We start from the raw sequence: 16967 nt of genomic DNA, 5'->3' as shown, positions 1-16967 counted from the left end.
CATGGAATCACTGTACCTGTCAATCTTTATAACCCTCCCATAAATTGTTCCTTTCTTAAATACTGCATTTGGGTAAGTTAGAGGTTCATTATCACTACAGCTCCATGTCAATCGCTTATCTGTAATACTGCTCAGCACAGAAAAAGTGCACATGTACAAATCATGCAAAATCAGATGATGATTTTAAAAATACTACAGATATATATACACACATATGTATATACATAATACATATATACACGTATATGTGTAATTTTTGTTAACCATGGAAAAGGGCCGATAGGTTGATGCCTAGGGATGCAGACCCAATTTTAGAAGCAGATGTGAGCACCATAGAAATCATAACAGGGGAACGTTTGTTTGTTTGTTTTTTAATAAAGCAATCAGTGATTCTAATGCTCTATAAACATCCCCAGACCTCATACATTCTGAGCATGGCTGTGTGCATTTGCATTCTTAGCAAAAGCTCACAGAGTTCTAGATACGTACTTGGCAGACGCAAAACACACATCCCAAAATATCGGCATCATGGCCCCTGTGGGCCGCGGACGCTATGCACACAGGCGCTACAGGAGGGCCAGGGAACTAGCCCCACATTCACTCACACAGGTATCTCTTCCCTGCAGGCCACCTAGCAGCGACACCGCTAGTGATAATCACCCCTGGCTGGCAGACACTCACAGGGACACTCGGGGGAGCTCCGGAGAAACCTAGGGGAAGGGGGAGGGTCGGGCATTTTAGGGCAGCGGCGCGCACCCCGGCACAGTGTCCGCGCCTCCAGCACCGTCCAGGACCCGAATTCGCTCCGGAGCTGCCAGCGAGATCTGCATTACGCCAAGGCGCTGCACCAACTCACCTCCACGAAATAGAAGCAGGGCAAGAGGGTCACGCTGTCCTTGATCACTTTGCCCTTTGGCCTCTCCTTCGCCGACATCCCGGCCGCCTGCCGGAGTCCGCGTCCTCCCCCGGGCGAGGTGTGCACCGCGCAGCCGAGGCGAGCTGCCTTCTCCAGCCGCAAGCGCCCGGCGCCGCTGATGTCACATTCCCCGCGGGCACCGCTGGAGCCAGCGCGTTGCATGCAGCGCCCCCGCCTCTCCCCGCCCCTCTTTGCAGCAAGAGGCTCCCTAAACCGGCAGGTCTCCTTCCTCCCCTACTCTGGCCCTCGCTCCCGGTTTTTCTCCACCTAGAGACGTCCAGCTCCCTCCCACAAGCTGTTGCTGCAATGGCTTCCCCTCCCTGCCACCCTCCCTCTGCTCTCCACCGCCCTTGCGAGGCTTCGCGCTGTCAGAGCTTGACGTCAAGAATCGGAAAAGGGGGGACGCACCCCTGGATATTGCAGCAGAGAGGCTGAGGAGCTCAGACACCCACACCCGCCTGGAAAGCCCCCTGGGCCACTCGAGGAACGCTTACTTAAGGATTGCTGGAGAGCAGAAGCCCAGCTCTTGCGCACTGGCCCACGGCATCAACACAGACCTCTACCTGCGTGAAATTAAAACTTGGATCCCATACTGAAAAGTAGGCCGTGGTGGAAACTTATTGAAGGCTGGCTGCTATCAAGGAAGGACGGCACGACCCCTTTTGAAGATTCTCTGCTTAGGAGATTCCCTGGCTCCCTGCAATAGCGACTCTTCCTGCTGATGAACACCATCACCTGTCTGGGGATGGTGAGGGTTCCCTGCAACGATGGGGCAGATGTGTGGGCATACCCATTGAGCCCAGAGGCCAGGACATGTTCTGACCTCAGCATCACACCTCCCCAACAAAGCCAGCATCACAGAGGCACCTCTTCAGACATCAACAATCTAAAATAAGTCCTTCACCTTGTTGGCAGTGTGCCTGGCTGGTCTCAATTTTGTGATGATTCTGACAACTTAGAAGGGTCAAGTAATACAGAGGGGGAAACACACAGCAAATAAAAAACCCTGTATTATGTAATAAGAAAGATAGCTCACTTCCATGATGATGTGCCTCTGGTCATTTCCAGTATCTTATAAGTCTCTATTTGAAGCATCTGACCACCAATGCCAACATTCTCAGTCCAATTCCTATTCTCTCATGACCTCATCTGAACAGTTACTTCTCAAATGTCCCCTCCAAATACCATCACATTGAGGGGGGGGGTAGGGTTTCAGCATAGGAATTTCGAGGGGACACAGATATTCAGTCTATAGCACACTCCAGTAGATCTTTGACAGTGTGGAGACAGTCTGATTTTCTTTTTCTTTTTTTCATTTTCTTCTGTCGGGCTTGGGTTCCAGAGCCCCACTGTACAAAACTCCATTTCCACCTCCCTATGCACCACACTTCACTCGCAGAATCCCAGCCCAAACTGAACCCAATTACCTGCCCTCACCGGAACAACTGAAGGTGGGTAGGGAAGAACACACAGCCATGTGGTCTTGTCTCGCATTAGACTGATGACCACAAACTTCAAACAGGCCCTAATATCCCACAATCCTAGTATTTTTCCATAGTCTGTTCACTTTCTACTCTCGGAGGAACAACTCACACCTTCTCCCCTTTATTCAAATCTTGTCATTCTCAGCTCACGACTTAACTCATTTCACTCAGAAAGCAGAAGTAATCAGAAGAGAGCTGTGTTATCTTCCAAAGCTGATGAATTGCCCCATCCCTCACCCTCCACAACTACAACCATCTTTTTCCTGGACTGGCACAACAGCCTCTTAACTGTTCTACCAGCTTCTACTCTTGCTAGCCCTATGTCCTACAAATCATTTCCTTTACAGGAGCTGGAATGATCTTTTGAAAAGTAAATCCAATTGTGTCATTCTTCGCCCAAACCCTCTAAGAACTCTCCATCACACCCAGGAGAAAAATCTAAATTCCTCACATTTTTCTTAAAGCCCTATCCAGGGGCCCTGCCTGATTCATGGACCTTACTGATGTTGCTTTATGCCTTAACGGTCTGACAGTCCCAGTCTAGCTTTGTACTCCCTCAGGGACTTTGCACTTCCTGTTTCTTCATCCCGGAATGCTCTTCTGTCAACACCGTGTGGTTTAACCTCTTACTTAATTCATACCTTTGGCCAAATTTAAACTCCTTAGGACTACTCACTCCACCTATAGAGCACTAATCACCTCAGGCCTCCATTACTCTTTATCCTTACTCATTATGTTGTTTTTCTTCATAGGACTTACCACTATCTGATAGTTTAGCAAGTATTTATTCGTCAATTTTTATTGACTTTATCTCCCACTAGAGTGTAAGCTCTAAAAGATTAATATGTCCTGTCTGGTAACTGGAATTGTGCCTGGCAAATAACTGTTCAGTAAATATTTGTTGAAGGAATGCATGAACCAATTAAATTAAATGATGGAGGTGAGTGGGGGTATGGTGAAAAGAAATAAACAATGCATATAAAACCATCTAACATGGTTTCATCCACATACTAAATGTTCAATAATTGTTAGTTGATCCTGTTTACCAGTCATCTTGCTATTAATCAGTGACTATACTTCTCATTACTACCAAAATTCTCCTGCGTGTGTTTTCTGTTTTCAACTTTCTTAGTACCTCAACAGAATTTGCAATTTGTGGTGGCGGTAAAAAAATAAGTTGGAAGATTTTTTAATCTATCATCCTGGAAACTCAGCTCTTCTCTCTTTTTTTTTTTTTTTGAACGTTTATTTATTTTTGGGACAGAGAGAGACAGAGCATGAACGGGGGAGGGGCAGAGAGAGAGGGAGACACAGAATCGGAAACAGGCTCCAGGCTCTGAGCCATCAGCCCAGAGCCCGACGCGGGGCTCGAACTCACGGACCGCGAGATCGTGACCTGGCTGAAGTCGGACGCTTAACCGACTGCGCCACCCAGGCACCCCTAAACTCAGCTCTTCTATATAAAGAGGAGGTAAAACAGAAGGCTAAAACGATAGCCCCCTATTTTTATTAGCCAAGAACTGAAAGCGTGTGAGAAAATATCAGAGATGCATGCTGACCACACCTCAATAATTCAATAAATTATTGAAACATTAGGAAGGCACTTTCCTTCTCCTCTAGGTGGTCGGACCAGCTTGATCTGACCACATGGTACAGGATCAGGAAATGCTTCAGAATTCAAAGCCAATTCCTATTGTAAATCCTTTATCCCTCCCTTGACCAGATGCTCTTTTCTTCTATCCCACTTCTTTTAAAATATTTTCTTTCCCCTCTAAAATCATTTCACAAAACAATCCAGCTACCTCATACAATCCCTCAAATACTAAACACAATAATAATTTTACATTGAAGTAAGAGTGTGATGTATTTTTTTTAAATGTCTTTTACGTACTTTAACTTTGATGTTGAAAACAATGCAATGAACAAGGCAAATTCTTTTATAGAATAATCTTGTAGACAGGATTCAGAGATGGAAAACATTAAGTAGTAAAAGGTCGAACCAGAAGAAAATGAGATTTGGAGTCAGAAACCTGAGCTCAAGTCCAGGATTTATAGTTGAAGTCTGCTCTCAAGCAAGTCACTCCAAGTTTCAGTTTCCTAATACATAAAATGAGAGATGTGTTGGTGCCACCTGACAGCAGCACTTGGGAGCTCAAATGTGACAATATATGTGAGAGCACTTGGGATGTTATCAAACTGGTCCATCCATTCATCTGTCCATCCATTCAACCTACAAATATTGATTGACCCCTCCCCACCACTATGCAAGAGGCACTTTTCTTCCTGGATACCCACTGGATAAAATAATAGAATACGGTTCCTGCCCTCACAGAAACCAGAGTCTAGTGCACGTGAAAAGGGAGAAGACACAGGATAATAAATTCGCCAAAACAATAGAAAGCACTTACATGATGCTCACTACAGACAAGTCACTGTTAAAAATGCTTTGCACCTTTTACCTCATTTAAAGCTTACAACATCTTTAAGAACTGGATACCATTGTGTCATATTTTTCGGTTATAAGACCTGAGACTCAGAGAGGTTAGCTATTATATTTAAGAGCAGTGACTGAAATTAGCTGAGTTTTTGAACCCAGTAGATTGCCCCAAGCTCTGTGATCTTAAGGGCCACACACTCTGCCTCTGGTAACAAGCATATAATTACCTCTTGTGATGTACACTACTGAAGAAACAATTAGGGTGTGGTTGTAATTACTATGAAGAAACTTCTTAAGTGTGGTGGCCAAGGAACGCTTTGGGAAGAGTGGACCTTGGAGCCACTTCCAGCATTGAGGCTACTAGAGGTGGTCGGACCTCCAACTACTAGAGGACAATCCTGAACTAAAGAATGCTCTATTCCACATTCACCATGTACGTCCATATTTGGGCCAAGTGCAGAACTTGTGTGTTGAATGTTGCTAGTTGTAAGTCTTCATGATAATGGCGGCATTAAAAACAATTTAACATGCCTCACAGAACTTGAATATTTTTCATTGGAAATCCTATTTCAGTGCATTCAGATGAAAAACGGCACCCATTGAACATGCAGCGCTCTGACATTTCACAAGACAGAGTACTTCACGGCACAAATAACCTGGAAAAAAATATGCCTGAAAATGCATTTGACATGATTATTAAAACTGTCAGACTCCTGAGATAAGAAAGAAGTAGTTTTCCTATGTGTTGGTTTTGGGTGCTCACAGCCAAATACAAACTCCTTTTCAGCTCTTTGGCAAGTATTCATCCTTGGGATATTTGTCTGACATTTATCTTTAAGGTTGAAAAAAAGTATATTTTATTTAGTAATGTATTTCTCAGACACCAGCCCACTTCATAGCATTTTCAGGAGACAATGTAAGATATTATTTCATTTTTCTAAAAGAGAGAAGGTTAAAAGAACTGAATGTATGAAGGAGAAAAAGAAGCAAAATGAGGAAAGTTCTGACAGATGGGAAAGTGATGTTCTAATTCTGGCCTCATCATTGATTGAAGAGAACATCTTACCTCAGGGACTTGGTTTCCTCACCTAAAGAGAGAGTCAGAATGGTAAAATGAACATCTAACAAACATCTTATTTGTCCAAGACCCATTGTTCCTTCTTGTGATAGTATCTTGAATTTTCATGAAGAACTGTCCACTCCTGCAGTCAGAGCTGTAATTTAGGTGTTCAGTCCTCTCCAGGTCAACTAGGGGAGTGGGGATGGGGCGCCAAGTGAAAACAAATGGAATAAATTCCCTAATAATTGGAATTTTGAAGGGAGTGATTGCAAGATGGAAAACTCTTGATGTTGATTCATGGCAGCTGCAGAGAGAACAGCAATTTCTTTTGGTCTTTCAATTCTCAGAAGTGACATGTTCTTTTCCTTTGAGAAGTATGACTTTCTTCTTTCTTCTGTTCTTTGAAAATTTCCCATATCCTTGGGGCGCCTGGGTGGCGCAGTCGGTTAAGCGTCCGACTTCACCCAGGTCACGATCTCGCGGTCCGTGAGTTCGAGCCCCGCGTCAGGCTCTGGGCTGATGGCTCGGAGCCTGCAGCCTGTTTCCGATTCTGTGTCTCCCTCTCTCTCTGCCCCTCCCCCATTCATGCTCTGTCTCTCTCTGTCCCAAAAATAAATAAAAAACGTTGAAAAAAAATTTAAAAAAAAAAAAGAAAATTTCCCATATCCTCTAAAATAAATTCTTGCCTCTGTCTCTCTCCCTCATCCCCTCTCTCTTTCTTTCATAAATTTAGCCAGAGTCCACGTCTGTGGCTGCAACGAAAAACCCCTAAATAAGACAAAGGGATCACAAGACACTTATTAACTTAAGGATTAACTTAAGAACTTAAAAAATAACACCTAACAGTATTCTCTGGCAGGAGATAATTTGTAATTGGGTTTTACATTTTCTACTATCAATGACTTTTGCCCACCATGGTCCCTCGTGGTTCCCTACGAGGGCATGATAAAAGGTGACTTACCCAGTTCTAGTGAGTCCCATTCCACAGGAATATACATTTGCTCTGAGAGTAGTGGTAATCCCAAGATATCCCATAGTGGTGACAGCAGGAACCAAACAAAAAGTTGCATTGTGGAGCTTTGCTATGGGTGTGCATTGACATACTGATGTGTTGAGAATGGGTTACAACTACCCCCCAAAATACTTATATTTTAGGGGTATGGCAGGGTCTGTGCAAGTCCTTCAGTGCACGTTGCTTCTGTTTGTAAGCATTCTGGTTAGGGTGGAGCATCATATAACAGCATGCTCAGAGAGCTGCAAGCCATCAGAAATCGATGTTCCACCCCAATGCACTGAACATGGCCAAGAACTGGAAACCAACTGGACATGCCATCCAGACAGTCAGTGGCAGAGCATGTGAGCCACAGACTTTCTCACCCCAACGTAACTTTCATGGGGTGAAAATGCCCTAAACACACACATACACATTTTGGAAATAAGAGCACCATTTTTGTTTTGACATATTTGATATAAACATTTTAATTGGATTTAAAATATCCAAGTGATCACAAGAAAGGTGCCTGGGTGGCTCAGTTAGTTAAGCATCCTACCCTTGATTTCAGCTCAGGTTGTGATCTCATGGTTCGTGAGATCAAGCCCCTCTTCAGAGTCAGTGCTGACAGCACAGAGCCTGCTTAGGATTCTATCTCTCCCCCTTTCTCTGCCCCTTCCCCACTTGTGTTCACGCTCTCTCTCAAAAATAAATAAATAAGCTTTAAAAAAGTGACCACAAATAGTTTAGACATTACTTTGGTCAATGAAAGCAGAGTTGTTGGATTTGTCCAATCTAATTTCAAAGGTTGTTATATTTTCAATGCTTGTAAAGCAATGATTTTAGATTTGTAACAGCTACTTGTGCAAAGATTTTCTTCAGTGGTAACTATCACAAAGTTAGAGAGATCAAAATTAAAAATTTTGATCAGAAAATGTATGTATCCATTCCCTGTTACAAAAATCATATTTTTGGAAGTAAGCTCAAGTTTCTCATTAAAAAAATTGAATAGATTTTATTTGGAAGTTTTATATTTAATGTATTCCCCTAAAATTTGATTTGTCTTCATGGTTACACACTGTAAAAATATAATTAATTTTTCCCACTAAGTTTTCTATAGCTGCCCTTAATTTTCTTTTACTTTACCATACTGTGCTGTATTAATACATTATTTTATGTATGAAAAGGTTGAGAAATACATGAACATAAATTGACTATTCCTTTTCTTTCAGTGTCACACTGGGTAAAAGGTTTTCTACTATCTTACTGGTAAGTAACAAGCAACGACTAATTAAAGTATAAGATAGAGCCAACAACTCAATATAAAAATCTTGCCATCATCTTGGATTTATTCATGCCTTTCATCCCTTACATTTAGTCTCCAAATCCTTTTGAATTTCCAGTGAAAATTTGTTCTTTCATATTTGTGTCTTCCCTATTTCCATTGGCATCAATTAATGCCTGGTTTCCTGCAAAAGTTTGCTGTGTCCCCCAAGCTCTTTTTGCCATACAACACCCCTCTAAATAAATGATCTACCAGACACTTTTTATCTTTATTGAACAGCCTCATTTCCCCCTCTGCAGACTGTGTCCTCTCTTCTGATGAACTTGTTTGAGCCATACTTGGACCATGTTCACTCTGCCTCTGAACCCTCTCACATGCTGTTCCCATCTCCTGGAATACACATACATCTCACATGCTCTTCTAGACCTCTGTCTGAACAACAGTGGACCTTATTTTGTACTGCACAATGTAGCACTTGATTATGACCATGATTATTTTATTTGATATATTTTAATCTAATATTGTATTCCCACCTGTAGGAGTGAATTGGGGGAATGACATATGTCATATTTCTTCTATCCATCCTCTCCATTACATTTCTGCTCTCACTATTTTGTTCAATTCTTAATGAAGAATTATTTCTATGATGTTATAATAGCTTCTGGATCAATTTCCCTGGCTTTGTATCTTCATTTTATAATCAACTATTCATTTTTTTAAATTAATAAAATGTTTATTTATTTATTTTGAGAGAGAGATAGAGATAGAGATAGAGAGCAAACAGGGAGGGTGCCGAGGGAGAGGGAGAGGGTGAATCCCAAGCAGGCTTTGCACTGTCAGCATTGAGCCCAATACCAGACTTGAACCCACGATCCATGAGATCATGATCTGAACCGAAACCAAGAGTTGGATGCTTAACTGGCTAAGCCACCCAGGAGCCCCTATGATCAACTCTTTAATTTTGATTTTAATTTTATTTCTCCCAAAGTACAATTTTGATCATGTCACTTATTTGCTTAAAAACGCTCCGGGGCGCCTGGGTGGCGCAGTCGGTTAAGCGTCCGACTTCAGCCAGGTCACGATCTCGCGGTCCGTGAGTTCGAGCCCCGCGTCAGGCTCTGGGCTGATGGCTCAGAGCCTGGAGCCTGTTTCCGATTCTGTGTCTCCCTCTCTCTCTGCCCCTCCCCCGTTCATGCTCTGTCTCTCTCTGTCCCAAAAATAAATAAACGTTGAAAAAAAAAAATTTAAAAAAAAAAAAAAAACAACGCTCCAATGTTCTCCAGTCTCTTGGCTGGCATTTAAGGGCTTCTTTGGTCTGGCCTCCACCAATCTTTCTGTCTAAGCCTCCACTGTCCCCTGGGTAGACCCAACATACAATCCTTGGTATAGTGTTTTGTACATTTCAAGACTTCAGTGAATACTTTTTGAATAAGTGAATTCCATAATTTTTATTCTCCCCTACAGTGATTGGTATAACCCTGGAACAATAAAGATTCTGAGTAAGTGCTTTCATTAATTTAGGCTTTTATGATTTATGATCCTGCTGGGATAAGCACACACTCTCTCTCCTTTCTCTTCTCTCTCAACACTTTCAGCACATTGGCAATTTTCACAAGAAGTGTGAAAAGTGTCTGACACACAAATAAGAATCTATTTTAATTAGTCCAGAATGACTCCTGTTTTCTCAATCCTTCTGTAATTACCCTTTGATTGCATACATTTTTTATAATAATTAGTCCAACATCAAAATTTTGAGCCTCCCTCTGGAGCTATGGAGAAATGTGCTCCAATCAAGCAGATCTGCATCCTCTGATTTCTTCCCAGTGTGTAGCCAACCATGTGCTCTTGTAAATACTGCATCTGAAATTCTCCTAAATTCTACTGAAGACTCCCTTTCCCTGTGAAGTTTTCTAGCCTTGTCTCTAGGCTTTAGCAGCTCCAAAAATTTTCTAGAATCCAAATGTTAGTGGTCTTTTTTTTTCTCTGAGCACCTGTGCACTTAAGTGCCTCTTGAATGTATCTTGGTTTCCTTGGCTATTCAACTCCTCTGTGGACTGGGAATTTCATTTTATTTGTCATAAGAAACTAAAAGTTTTCTCTGTTCCCTCTTAATTTGAAGTCATGATATAATCATTATGGTTTTTTTTATTGAGGTGTAATTGACATATAACATTAGATTAGTTTCAGGTATACAATGTAATGATTCGATATTCATATGCGTTCCAAAGCAATCACTGCAATAATTCTAATTAACATCCATCCCTATACATAATTAATTTTTTTCTTGATGAAGAATCTTAAAATCTACTCCTTAGCAACTTTCAAATATGCAATATTTCAAATATTCCATCCAGTATTATTAACTATAGTCACCACACTTACGTTTTATAAACAATTATAAGAAAAATTAGGACAGGAGTTCAAAAGATTTTAGAAAAAATTATTAAAAGACATGGGAACCAATGTAAGATGACGTAAAGCAGTGGTTCTTAACTTTTGCTGCCACTCACACCCCTTTTATCCTTACAGTGTGCTCTCGAACACTTATGAAAAGAGCTAAAGCAATAGAGTTCTTAAAATTAAGATGTTGCATAACTTTATTTATTTATTTATTTATTTATTTTTTAATTTTTTTTTCTCAACGTTTATTTATTTTTGGGACAGAGAGAGACAGAGCATGAATGGGCGAGGGGCAGAGAGAGAGGGAGACACAGAATCGGAAACAGGCTCCAGGCTCTGAGCCGTCAGCCCAGAGCCTGACGTGGGGCTCGAACTCCCGGACCGCGAGATCTGACCTGGCTGAAGTCGGACGCTTAACCGACTGCGCCACCCAGGCGCCCCGATGTTGCATAACTTTAAACTAAAACAAATAGAATTACAGTTTAATTTCAAAGTAATATATAAACTACATGAAAATTATATACTTAAAATAATTTTTACCCCTTTAGTTAATTACATCTTTGATAAAAATTTGTTCATTAGTAATTGGAAAATAGGTAAATTAATTCTGGACTTTGTTCTGGTGTACAAAATTAATGCAAAGTTGATTTCACACAGGTATGGAGTCACAAGTGACAGATCTTTGCAAATGTGGAGATGGTTCTCATAAACTCTAGAATCCTTAGATTCATTGGTTCACTCTTTATTTTTTTTTTTAATTTTTTTTTCAACGTTTATTTATTTTTGGGACAGAGAGAGACAGAGCATGAACGGGGGAGGGGCAGAGAGAGAGGGAGACACAGAATCGGAAACAGGCTCCAGGCTCCGAGCCATCAGCCCAGAGCCCGACGCAGGGCTCGAACTCCCGGACCGCGAGATCGTGACCTGGCTGAAGTCGGACGCTTAACCGACTGCGCCACCCAGGCGCCCCCGGTTCACCCTTTAGATTGAATTATATAAGTTATTGATTTGTAATTGAGTAAACTATTATTTCATTAATTGTTTGTCTTTTGTAGATCTCAGGCTTTGGAAACATCTGGTTCTTTGGTTTACATCCATCCCTTCCTCTGAGGTAGGACCTCTTCTCCAAATACAAGCCAATATGTTGTCCTGAGGCATGGAGGCATTTACTGTCACAGAATTCACCACATATTGGTTATGGAGTAAGCACATGACTGAAGTGAGTCCTATCATGTATGATACCCTATGGTCTGCCAGTGGATATTTGCCCAGAGATGATCATAAAACCAACAGGAGCCTATCAGAGTACCCTCCCACGGGCTTTCTAACTAGAGTCAGAGGGAAATGTTCCCTTTCACCCCTTTTTGGTAGCAAGGCTGTGACAGTGTAAGTCCCAAGCTGCCCATGGTCCTGTTCCTTCTGCCAAATGAAGAAAGTCTCCTAGGAGTAGAAGAGAATAAAGTTGACATGAAGGGAGAAGAAGATACAAAGGATACAGATTCCTGAGAGTTTTGAGTTCTTGAACTCAATGGCCACAAAGACAGCTGCAACACAAGCTTCTCTGAGATTCAGCTATGTGAGTTGATAATCACCTCCTTTCCAAGCAACTTGTGCCTGTTGCTTTTCTTTGAGTTCCTGTCACTTATAACCCAAAGTTTCTGTGTAATACACACTCTGTAAGATTGATACTAATGATATTGTAAGAGCATTTCTCTGGGAATAAAGTATGAGGTGTTACTAGTCAGTGTCTAACTGATTTCCAGCCATAATCCTACCATGCCATCATCCTGAAATGTATCCTAATATACTACAAATTAAACCTCAACACAAGTTGTTTACCACTGCATAATTTGCTGCCACCCACAATTTTCAGGAAGAAGTGATGACAAAGGTGTCCATGAACCCCTCATATACAGTGATTGTGGAGCTTCACTACTTGCAACTATGCACATCTTGTCTATGTACACGACTCACTGGGGTTAACTGGGATTGACAAATATTGATTCGTGAACTTCGGATCATGTGATGGACCAGCACATGTGAGATGATGATAGAATAAAGTATGGGGTACTGACAATTTACAAGAATCGAGATATGCAGTATTGGTCTAATTTGCATTTTAGATAACTTAGCTTCCATTCAATTTAGAAAGTCTAGCTCTTCCAGGAAAAGCTTCTTGCATCCCAAGAAAATGATCTCACACCTGAATAAGAGCTTCTTTTAAACAGAGCTAAATTTTCCTTTTGTAAAGCGAAACTGCATATTTATTCTATAGGAGAAGAAAGAAGTCACCTTGGAGCAGATCTCTGCTTTGAAAAGGGTTGGCATAGGGAAATGTAAATTGAATAGGACTCACTATCCTTAGGGAAGGGTATCATACTTTTGTTGCCAGGGGACTACTTTTCTGTTTTCTTTGATATGTTGACAGATGAATCAGTTTTATAAAAAGCTAGGGTCTTTGTGGAAGAAAAGACCCAGACTCTGACCCCAATTTAACAATTAAGGGTGAAAAAAAATCAAAATTAAGGGCAACTCTCAAGGTGACCTATGGTGTCCCTAAACAAGAGATCTTCTGGCAGGAGGAGACATAAAGACTCTCAAGAGGAACTCGCCAGAAGGAAAAGTATTTCTGGTTTCATGACCCGAATCTAGAATGATAGGACCCAAGAATTGTTAAGGAAGAGCTAGTTCTGGAGGGATATGTAACTAAGTTTGGAAGTCCCTCTGGACTTGGCCCTGGCATGGTGCTGTGCTTTGAGAACAGTGGATGTGTGTAGGATTGTGAAATGAGAAAACTCTTGCTTAGTCTCCAAGTGGGCAATGCTGCAGACTGTGCAGGATTCCAAGTCACCATGAGAATCTCATAGGCCTGGGGCTAACTTGCATGGGATTGTGGAGAACCAAGATCTGGCAGCAAACGGAGCCAGGATGCCACAGAGAAAGGTAAGGCTTTTGGTTCTCTGTCTTCCAGCATTGTTCCTTCAAACAACAAGTTAGCTCCTGGGGTCCTGGAACCCTCTTCAGCAGGAGTTGGTGAGCCACCATCTCATAGGCCAAATCCAGCCTGGTTTTGTAAATAGTGTTACTTGATTCGTGGGTTGGAGGTCCGTATCAGGCTCTGTGCTGACAGTGTGGAGCCTGCTTGGGATTCTCTCTCCTTGTCTCTCTGCCCCTCCCCAACTCATGCTGTCTCTAAATAAATAAATAAATAAATAAACTTAAAAAAATAATATAAATAGTGTTACTGAAACACAACCACACACAGCCTTTCTGTGTTGTCTATGCCTGTTTTGATATTGCAGTGGCAGAGTCGAGTAGCTGTGACACAAGATTATGTAGCTCACAAAATGTAAAATATTCTCTTGGGTTCTTAATGGAATGCAGTGCTGACCCCTGATATTCAACAACTTTCAGAATTTCCCTTCACCCCATCTATCCTAATTCTCACTAATTCTAAATTTTAGTTTGAATTTACTCTGAACCCACGTGGTTGATCTTACTGTCTCCAGAATAAACAGTGACATTTTCCGGCATATACCATTTCTCACCAATCGCTCTCATGGCAGAGTTCTTAAACAACCCTCTATCCCACTGAAATATCTAGTCTTGACTCTTGAATGTCATATCTGTGGATGTGAATTCACAGAGCACAGTGAATTTGTGACATGACTTCATATACACAGGAATAATGCAAACAGAACGATGTATAGTTTATTTTTCACAGAAGATTTGACAGAAATTAAAAATATTCCTTAATATGCCATAAAATACAGTAGAGAGAATTTTAATGTAATATTTAAATTTTAGACATCCATTTGCCTTTGTAAATACTATTCAGAGGAAATTTTAAACCTTCAAATGTCATAAAATGGCAAAAGCCACATTATACAAATATCTTTAATTTGTTCAATCTGTGCTGAGTTCTTTCAAGGTTATTTAAAATGGCATGCAAATTAGAGTAAATTAACCAATATTTCAGAAAAAGCAGATGGAACCTTGGTCTTAATGCCATTTGAATACTGAAACCAACTGTTGTATTGATTAGAAAGGAAACTTACTAGATTTAATGAAAATAATGTTGTTTTCTATTGCTGATCAGCTGCTCATTGACATCATACACAACTCAATTTTAAAATTTGGGAAAAAAATTTAAATGTAACAATTCAAGAAATACTTATTGAAGGGCTATTCTATATATGGTACTGTACCAGGTACTGAAGGCATAGAGATAAATGAGCACAGTTTTGTCCTAAACAAGTTTACACTATACTAAGGGAAGTTATGTGAAATCAAATACTTAGAAAACAGACACTAGTCTACACGATTTTTTCTCACATGCTTCTTAAAATAATATGAAAAAAAGCTTTTCGTTGTCCATTTTATATTAGTATCTTAAAATTTAAGGTATGTTTAAATTAGTACAAATGATAAAACTTTGGCATATTGTAAATATTGATAGTATTAGATAAATCTGTTAGAACATGTGTCCAGTGGAATCTAAATGCCATTGTGATTTGATATCTACCGTCATTCATTTATAATATAAGTGAAAAAAAGATGGTTTTGGTAATGTTTACTTAGGTGACTTGACTAACACTTGCTGAGAATAAGCAAAAGAGCTATACAAAATACAGAAAATATCCTCCTAATAGCATTGAACATGCAAGAAGTTAGTGAAAAATGACCAATCTTGGACTAGTGAGGGTGAACGCCACAGAAAGGTGAACTAGAGTTGTTGACACTGGGGGCATTTGCTCACGGAGAGGAGGCAACTCAGCCTTCAGTGAAGAGGACTAGGGTGACTGGGTGGGAACACCCAATAACACATCTGGGAGGCAAGCTGTGATTTGGGGCAGATTTTCAAAGATGGGAAATTGAGCCTGAGCTCAGCAACTGCCAAAGTTGGCAATAACCTATCCCTGTTATGAGCAAACACCTCAGAAAGCTGAATTCTGGAAGCAGGATGTAAAGATTGCTCTAGGGACCCCAGAGACAGCATAGAGATTCCTCAAACATTGATCCTGTATTTCAAGTGTCCATAGGTAATTGAACAAGGAGATAAAATCCTTTCTGAAGAAGATGATATCACACAAAGTGGCAAACTTTGTCTAAAAGATGTTTTTTTTCCAATAAAATTGACCATCAAATAATTTGAAATGTCAATACATATAATAAGTTTGCATGAGCCAGAATCAGCAGAAGCAATAGATAGACCCCAAAAAACTCCAAATATTGGATTTCTCAGACACATCCTTGGGTAAAGACACTTATTCTGCTTATGGAGATAAAACTCAAACTTAAATTTTCTTCAAGGGATTTAAGTGTGCAGATTTGAAGAGGAACTATCTGAAAGTTATATAATTGAAAAATTATACAGATAGGTTTAACAGCAGATTAGACCCTTATGAAAGTAAGGATGGGTAAAGAAACATGATTAAAATAGCATGAAAGTCAAGAAAGCATCAAATATGTCTCTCATGTTCTAACGTTCTTTCATTGTATTGAAGGAGGGTAAAAAGAGGAAAGAACAATGTATCAGGTGAAGAAAAGTATACGAGGTAGAACAAATAAAAACAACATATGAAAATTGAAGATAAAAGTACATAACATACAATGTATAATGTATATACTACATAATTATTTATACATAATTGAAGGCCTTCAAGTTGACTGTTATTTATTTTAAATATGAGGACTGGTACATCGGATTTAAAAATTAATTATGTCCTATTTACAGAAGATTTTGAAAATTTGAAAAGGTATAGACAAGAAAGAGAACACCATATAAAAACTTGCCCAAAGAAACTGACGTAGCTGTATTAATTTACAATGGAATAAAAAGTTATCAAGTTTTTATAGGAATTAAGCTAGAGTTTTTCAAGATCTCTACATTAAAAGCTAAAATGCTTTAATGAGAGAAATTAAAGTCCTAAATAAATGGAGAGCTATGCAATGTTTATGGAGCAGGACACTCAATATTACAAAATTGTCACTTCTCTCTGAAGCTGCTTATAAACTAAAGGCAGTCCCAATAACAATTCCAAAATATTTCTTAAAGGAACTTGACAATTTGATTCTACAATTTATATGAAAAGAATTTTGCCTATCTTGAAAATTATTTGTTAACTAGACATTAGAGTTATTTGTTTTCTCAATTTCTTATGAGTTTATCAAAATATAATCATCAAGACATAGCAAATGACCAAACTATACCTTATTCATTTAATTAGAAGCACTTTGTCTATCAAAACAATTTTATTTTTTATTTAAAAAAATTTTTTAAGTTTATTTATTTTGAGAGAGGGAGAGTGAGACAACAAGGGAGGGGCAGAGAGAGAGAGGTAGAGAGAGGATCCCAAGCAGGCTCTGCACTGTCAGCACAGAACATGATGCG

General features: G+C 40.1%; 1 protein-coding gene and 1 long non-coding RNA gene across 4 annotated transcripts in view; one reads left to right on the top strand and one right to left on the bottom strand.

Annotated features, from left to right (window-relative positions):
• The window catches only part of PLPPR4 (phospholipid phosphatase related 4), a 42236-nt gene extending 41076 nt beyond the window's left edge, over positions 1–1160 (bottom strand). Inside the window, exon 1 of the mRNA XM_025935017.2 lies at positions 857–1160. Within this exon, the coding sequence (XP_025790802.1) occupies positions 857–1078 (222 nt within the window). The 5' untranslated portion in view covers positions 1079–1160. The remainder of the gene's footprint in view (positions 1–856) is intronic.
• The window catches only part of LOC147578196 (uncharacterized), a 270306-nt gene extending 257993 nt beyond the window's left edge, over positions 1–12313 (top strand). For all 3 annotated transcript variants that reach the window (XR_015254915.1, XR_015254918.1, XR_015254914.1), the window contains 3 exons: positions 8121–8157; positions 9638–9672; positions 11629–12313. This is a non-coding gene — a long non-coding RNA (uncharacterized LOC147578196). The remainder of the gene's footprint in view (positions 1–8120; positions 8158–9637; positions 9673–11628) is intronic.
• Positions 12314–16967: the final 4654 nt, after the last annotated feature.

Source organism: Puma concolor, chromosome C1 (assembly GCF_028749965.1).
Source record: "Puma concolor isolate L17-30 chromosome C1, mPumCon1.1.hap2, whole genome shotgun sequence".
Lineage (NCBI taxonomy): Eukaryota > Metazoa > Chordata > Mammalia > Carnivora > Felidae > Puma > Puma concolor.
Note: the sequence above shows the minus strand (reverse complement) of the source record. Positions and strands in the feature narration are given on the sequence as shown.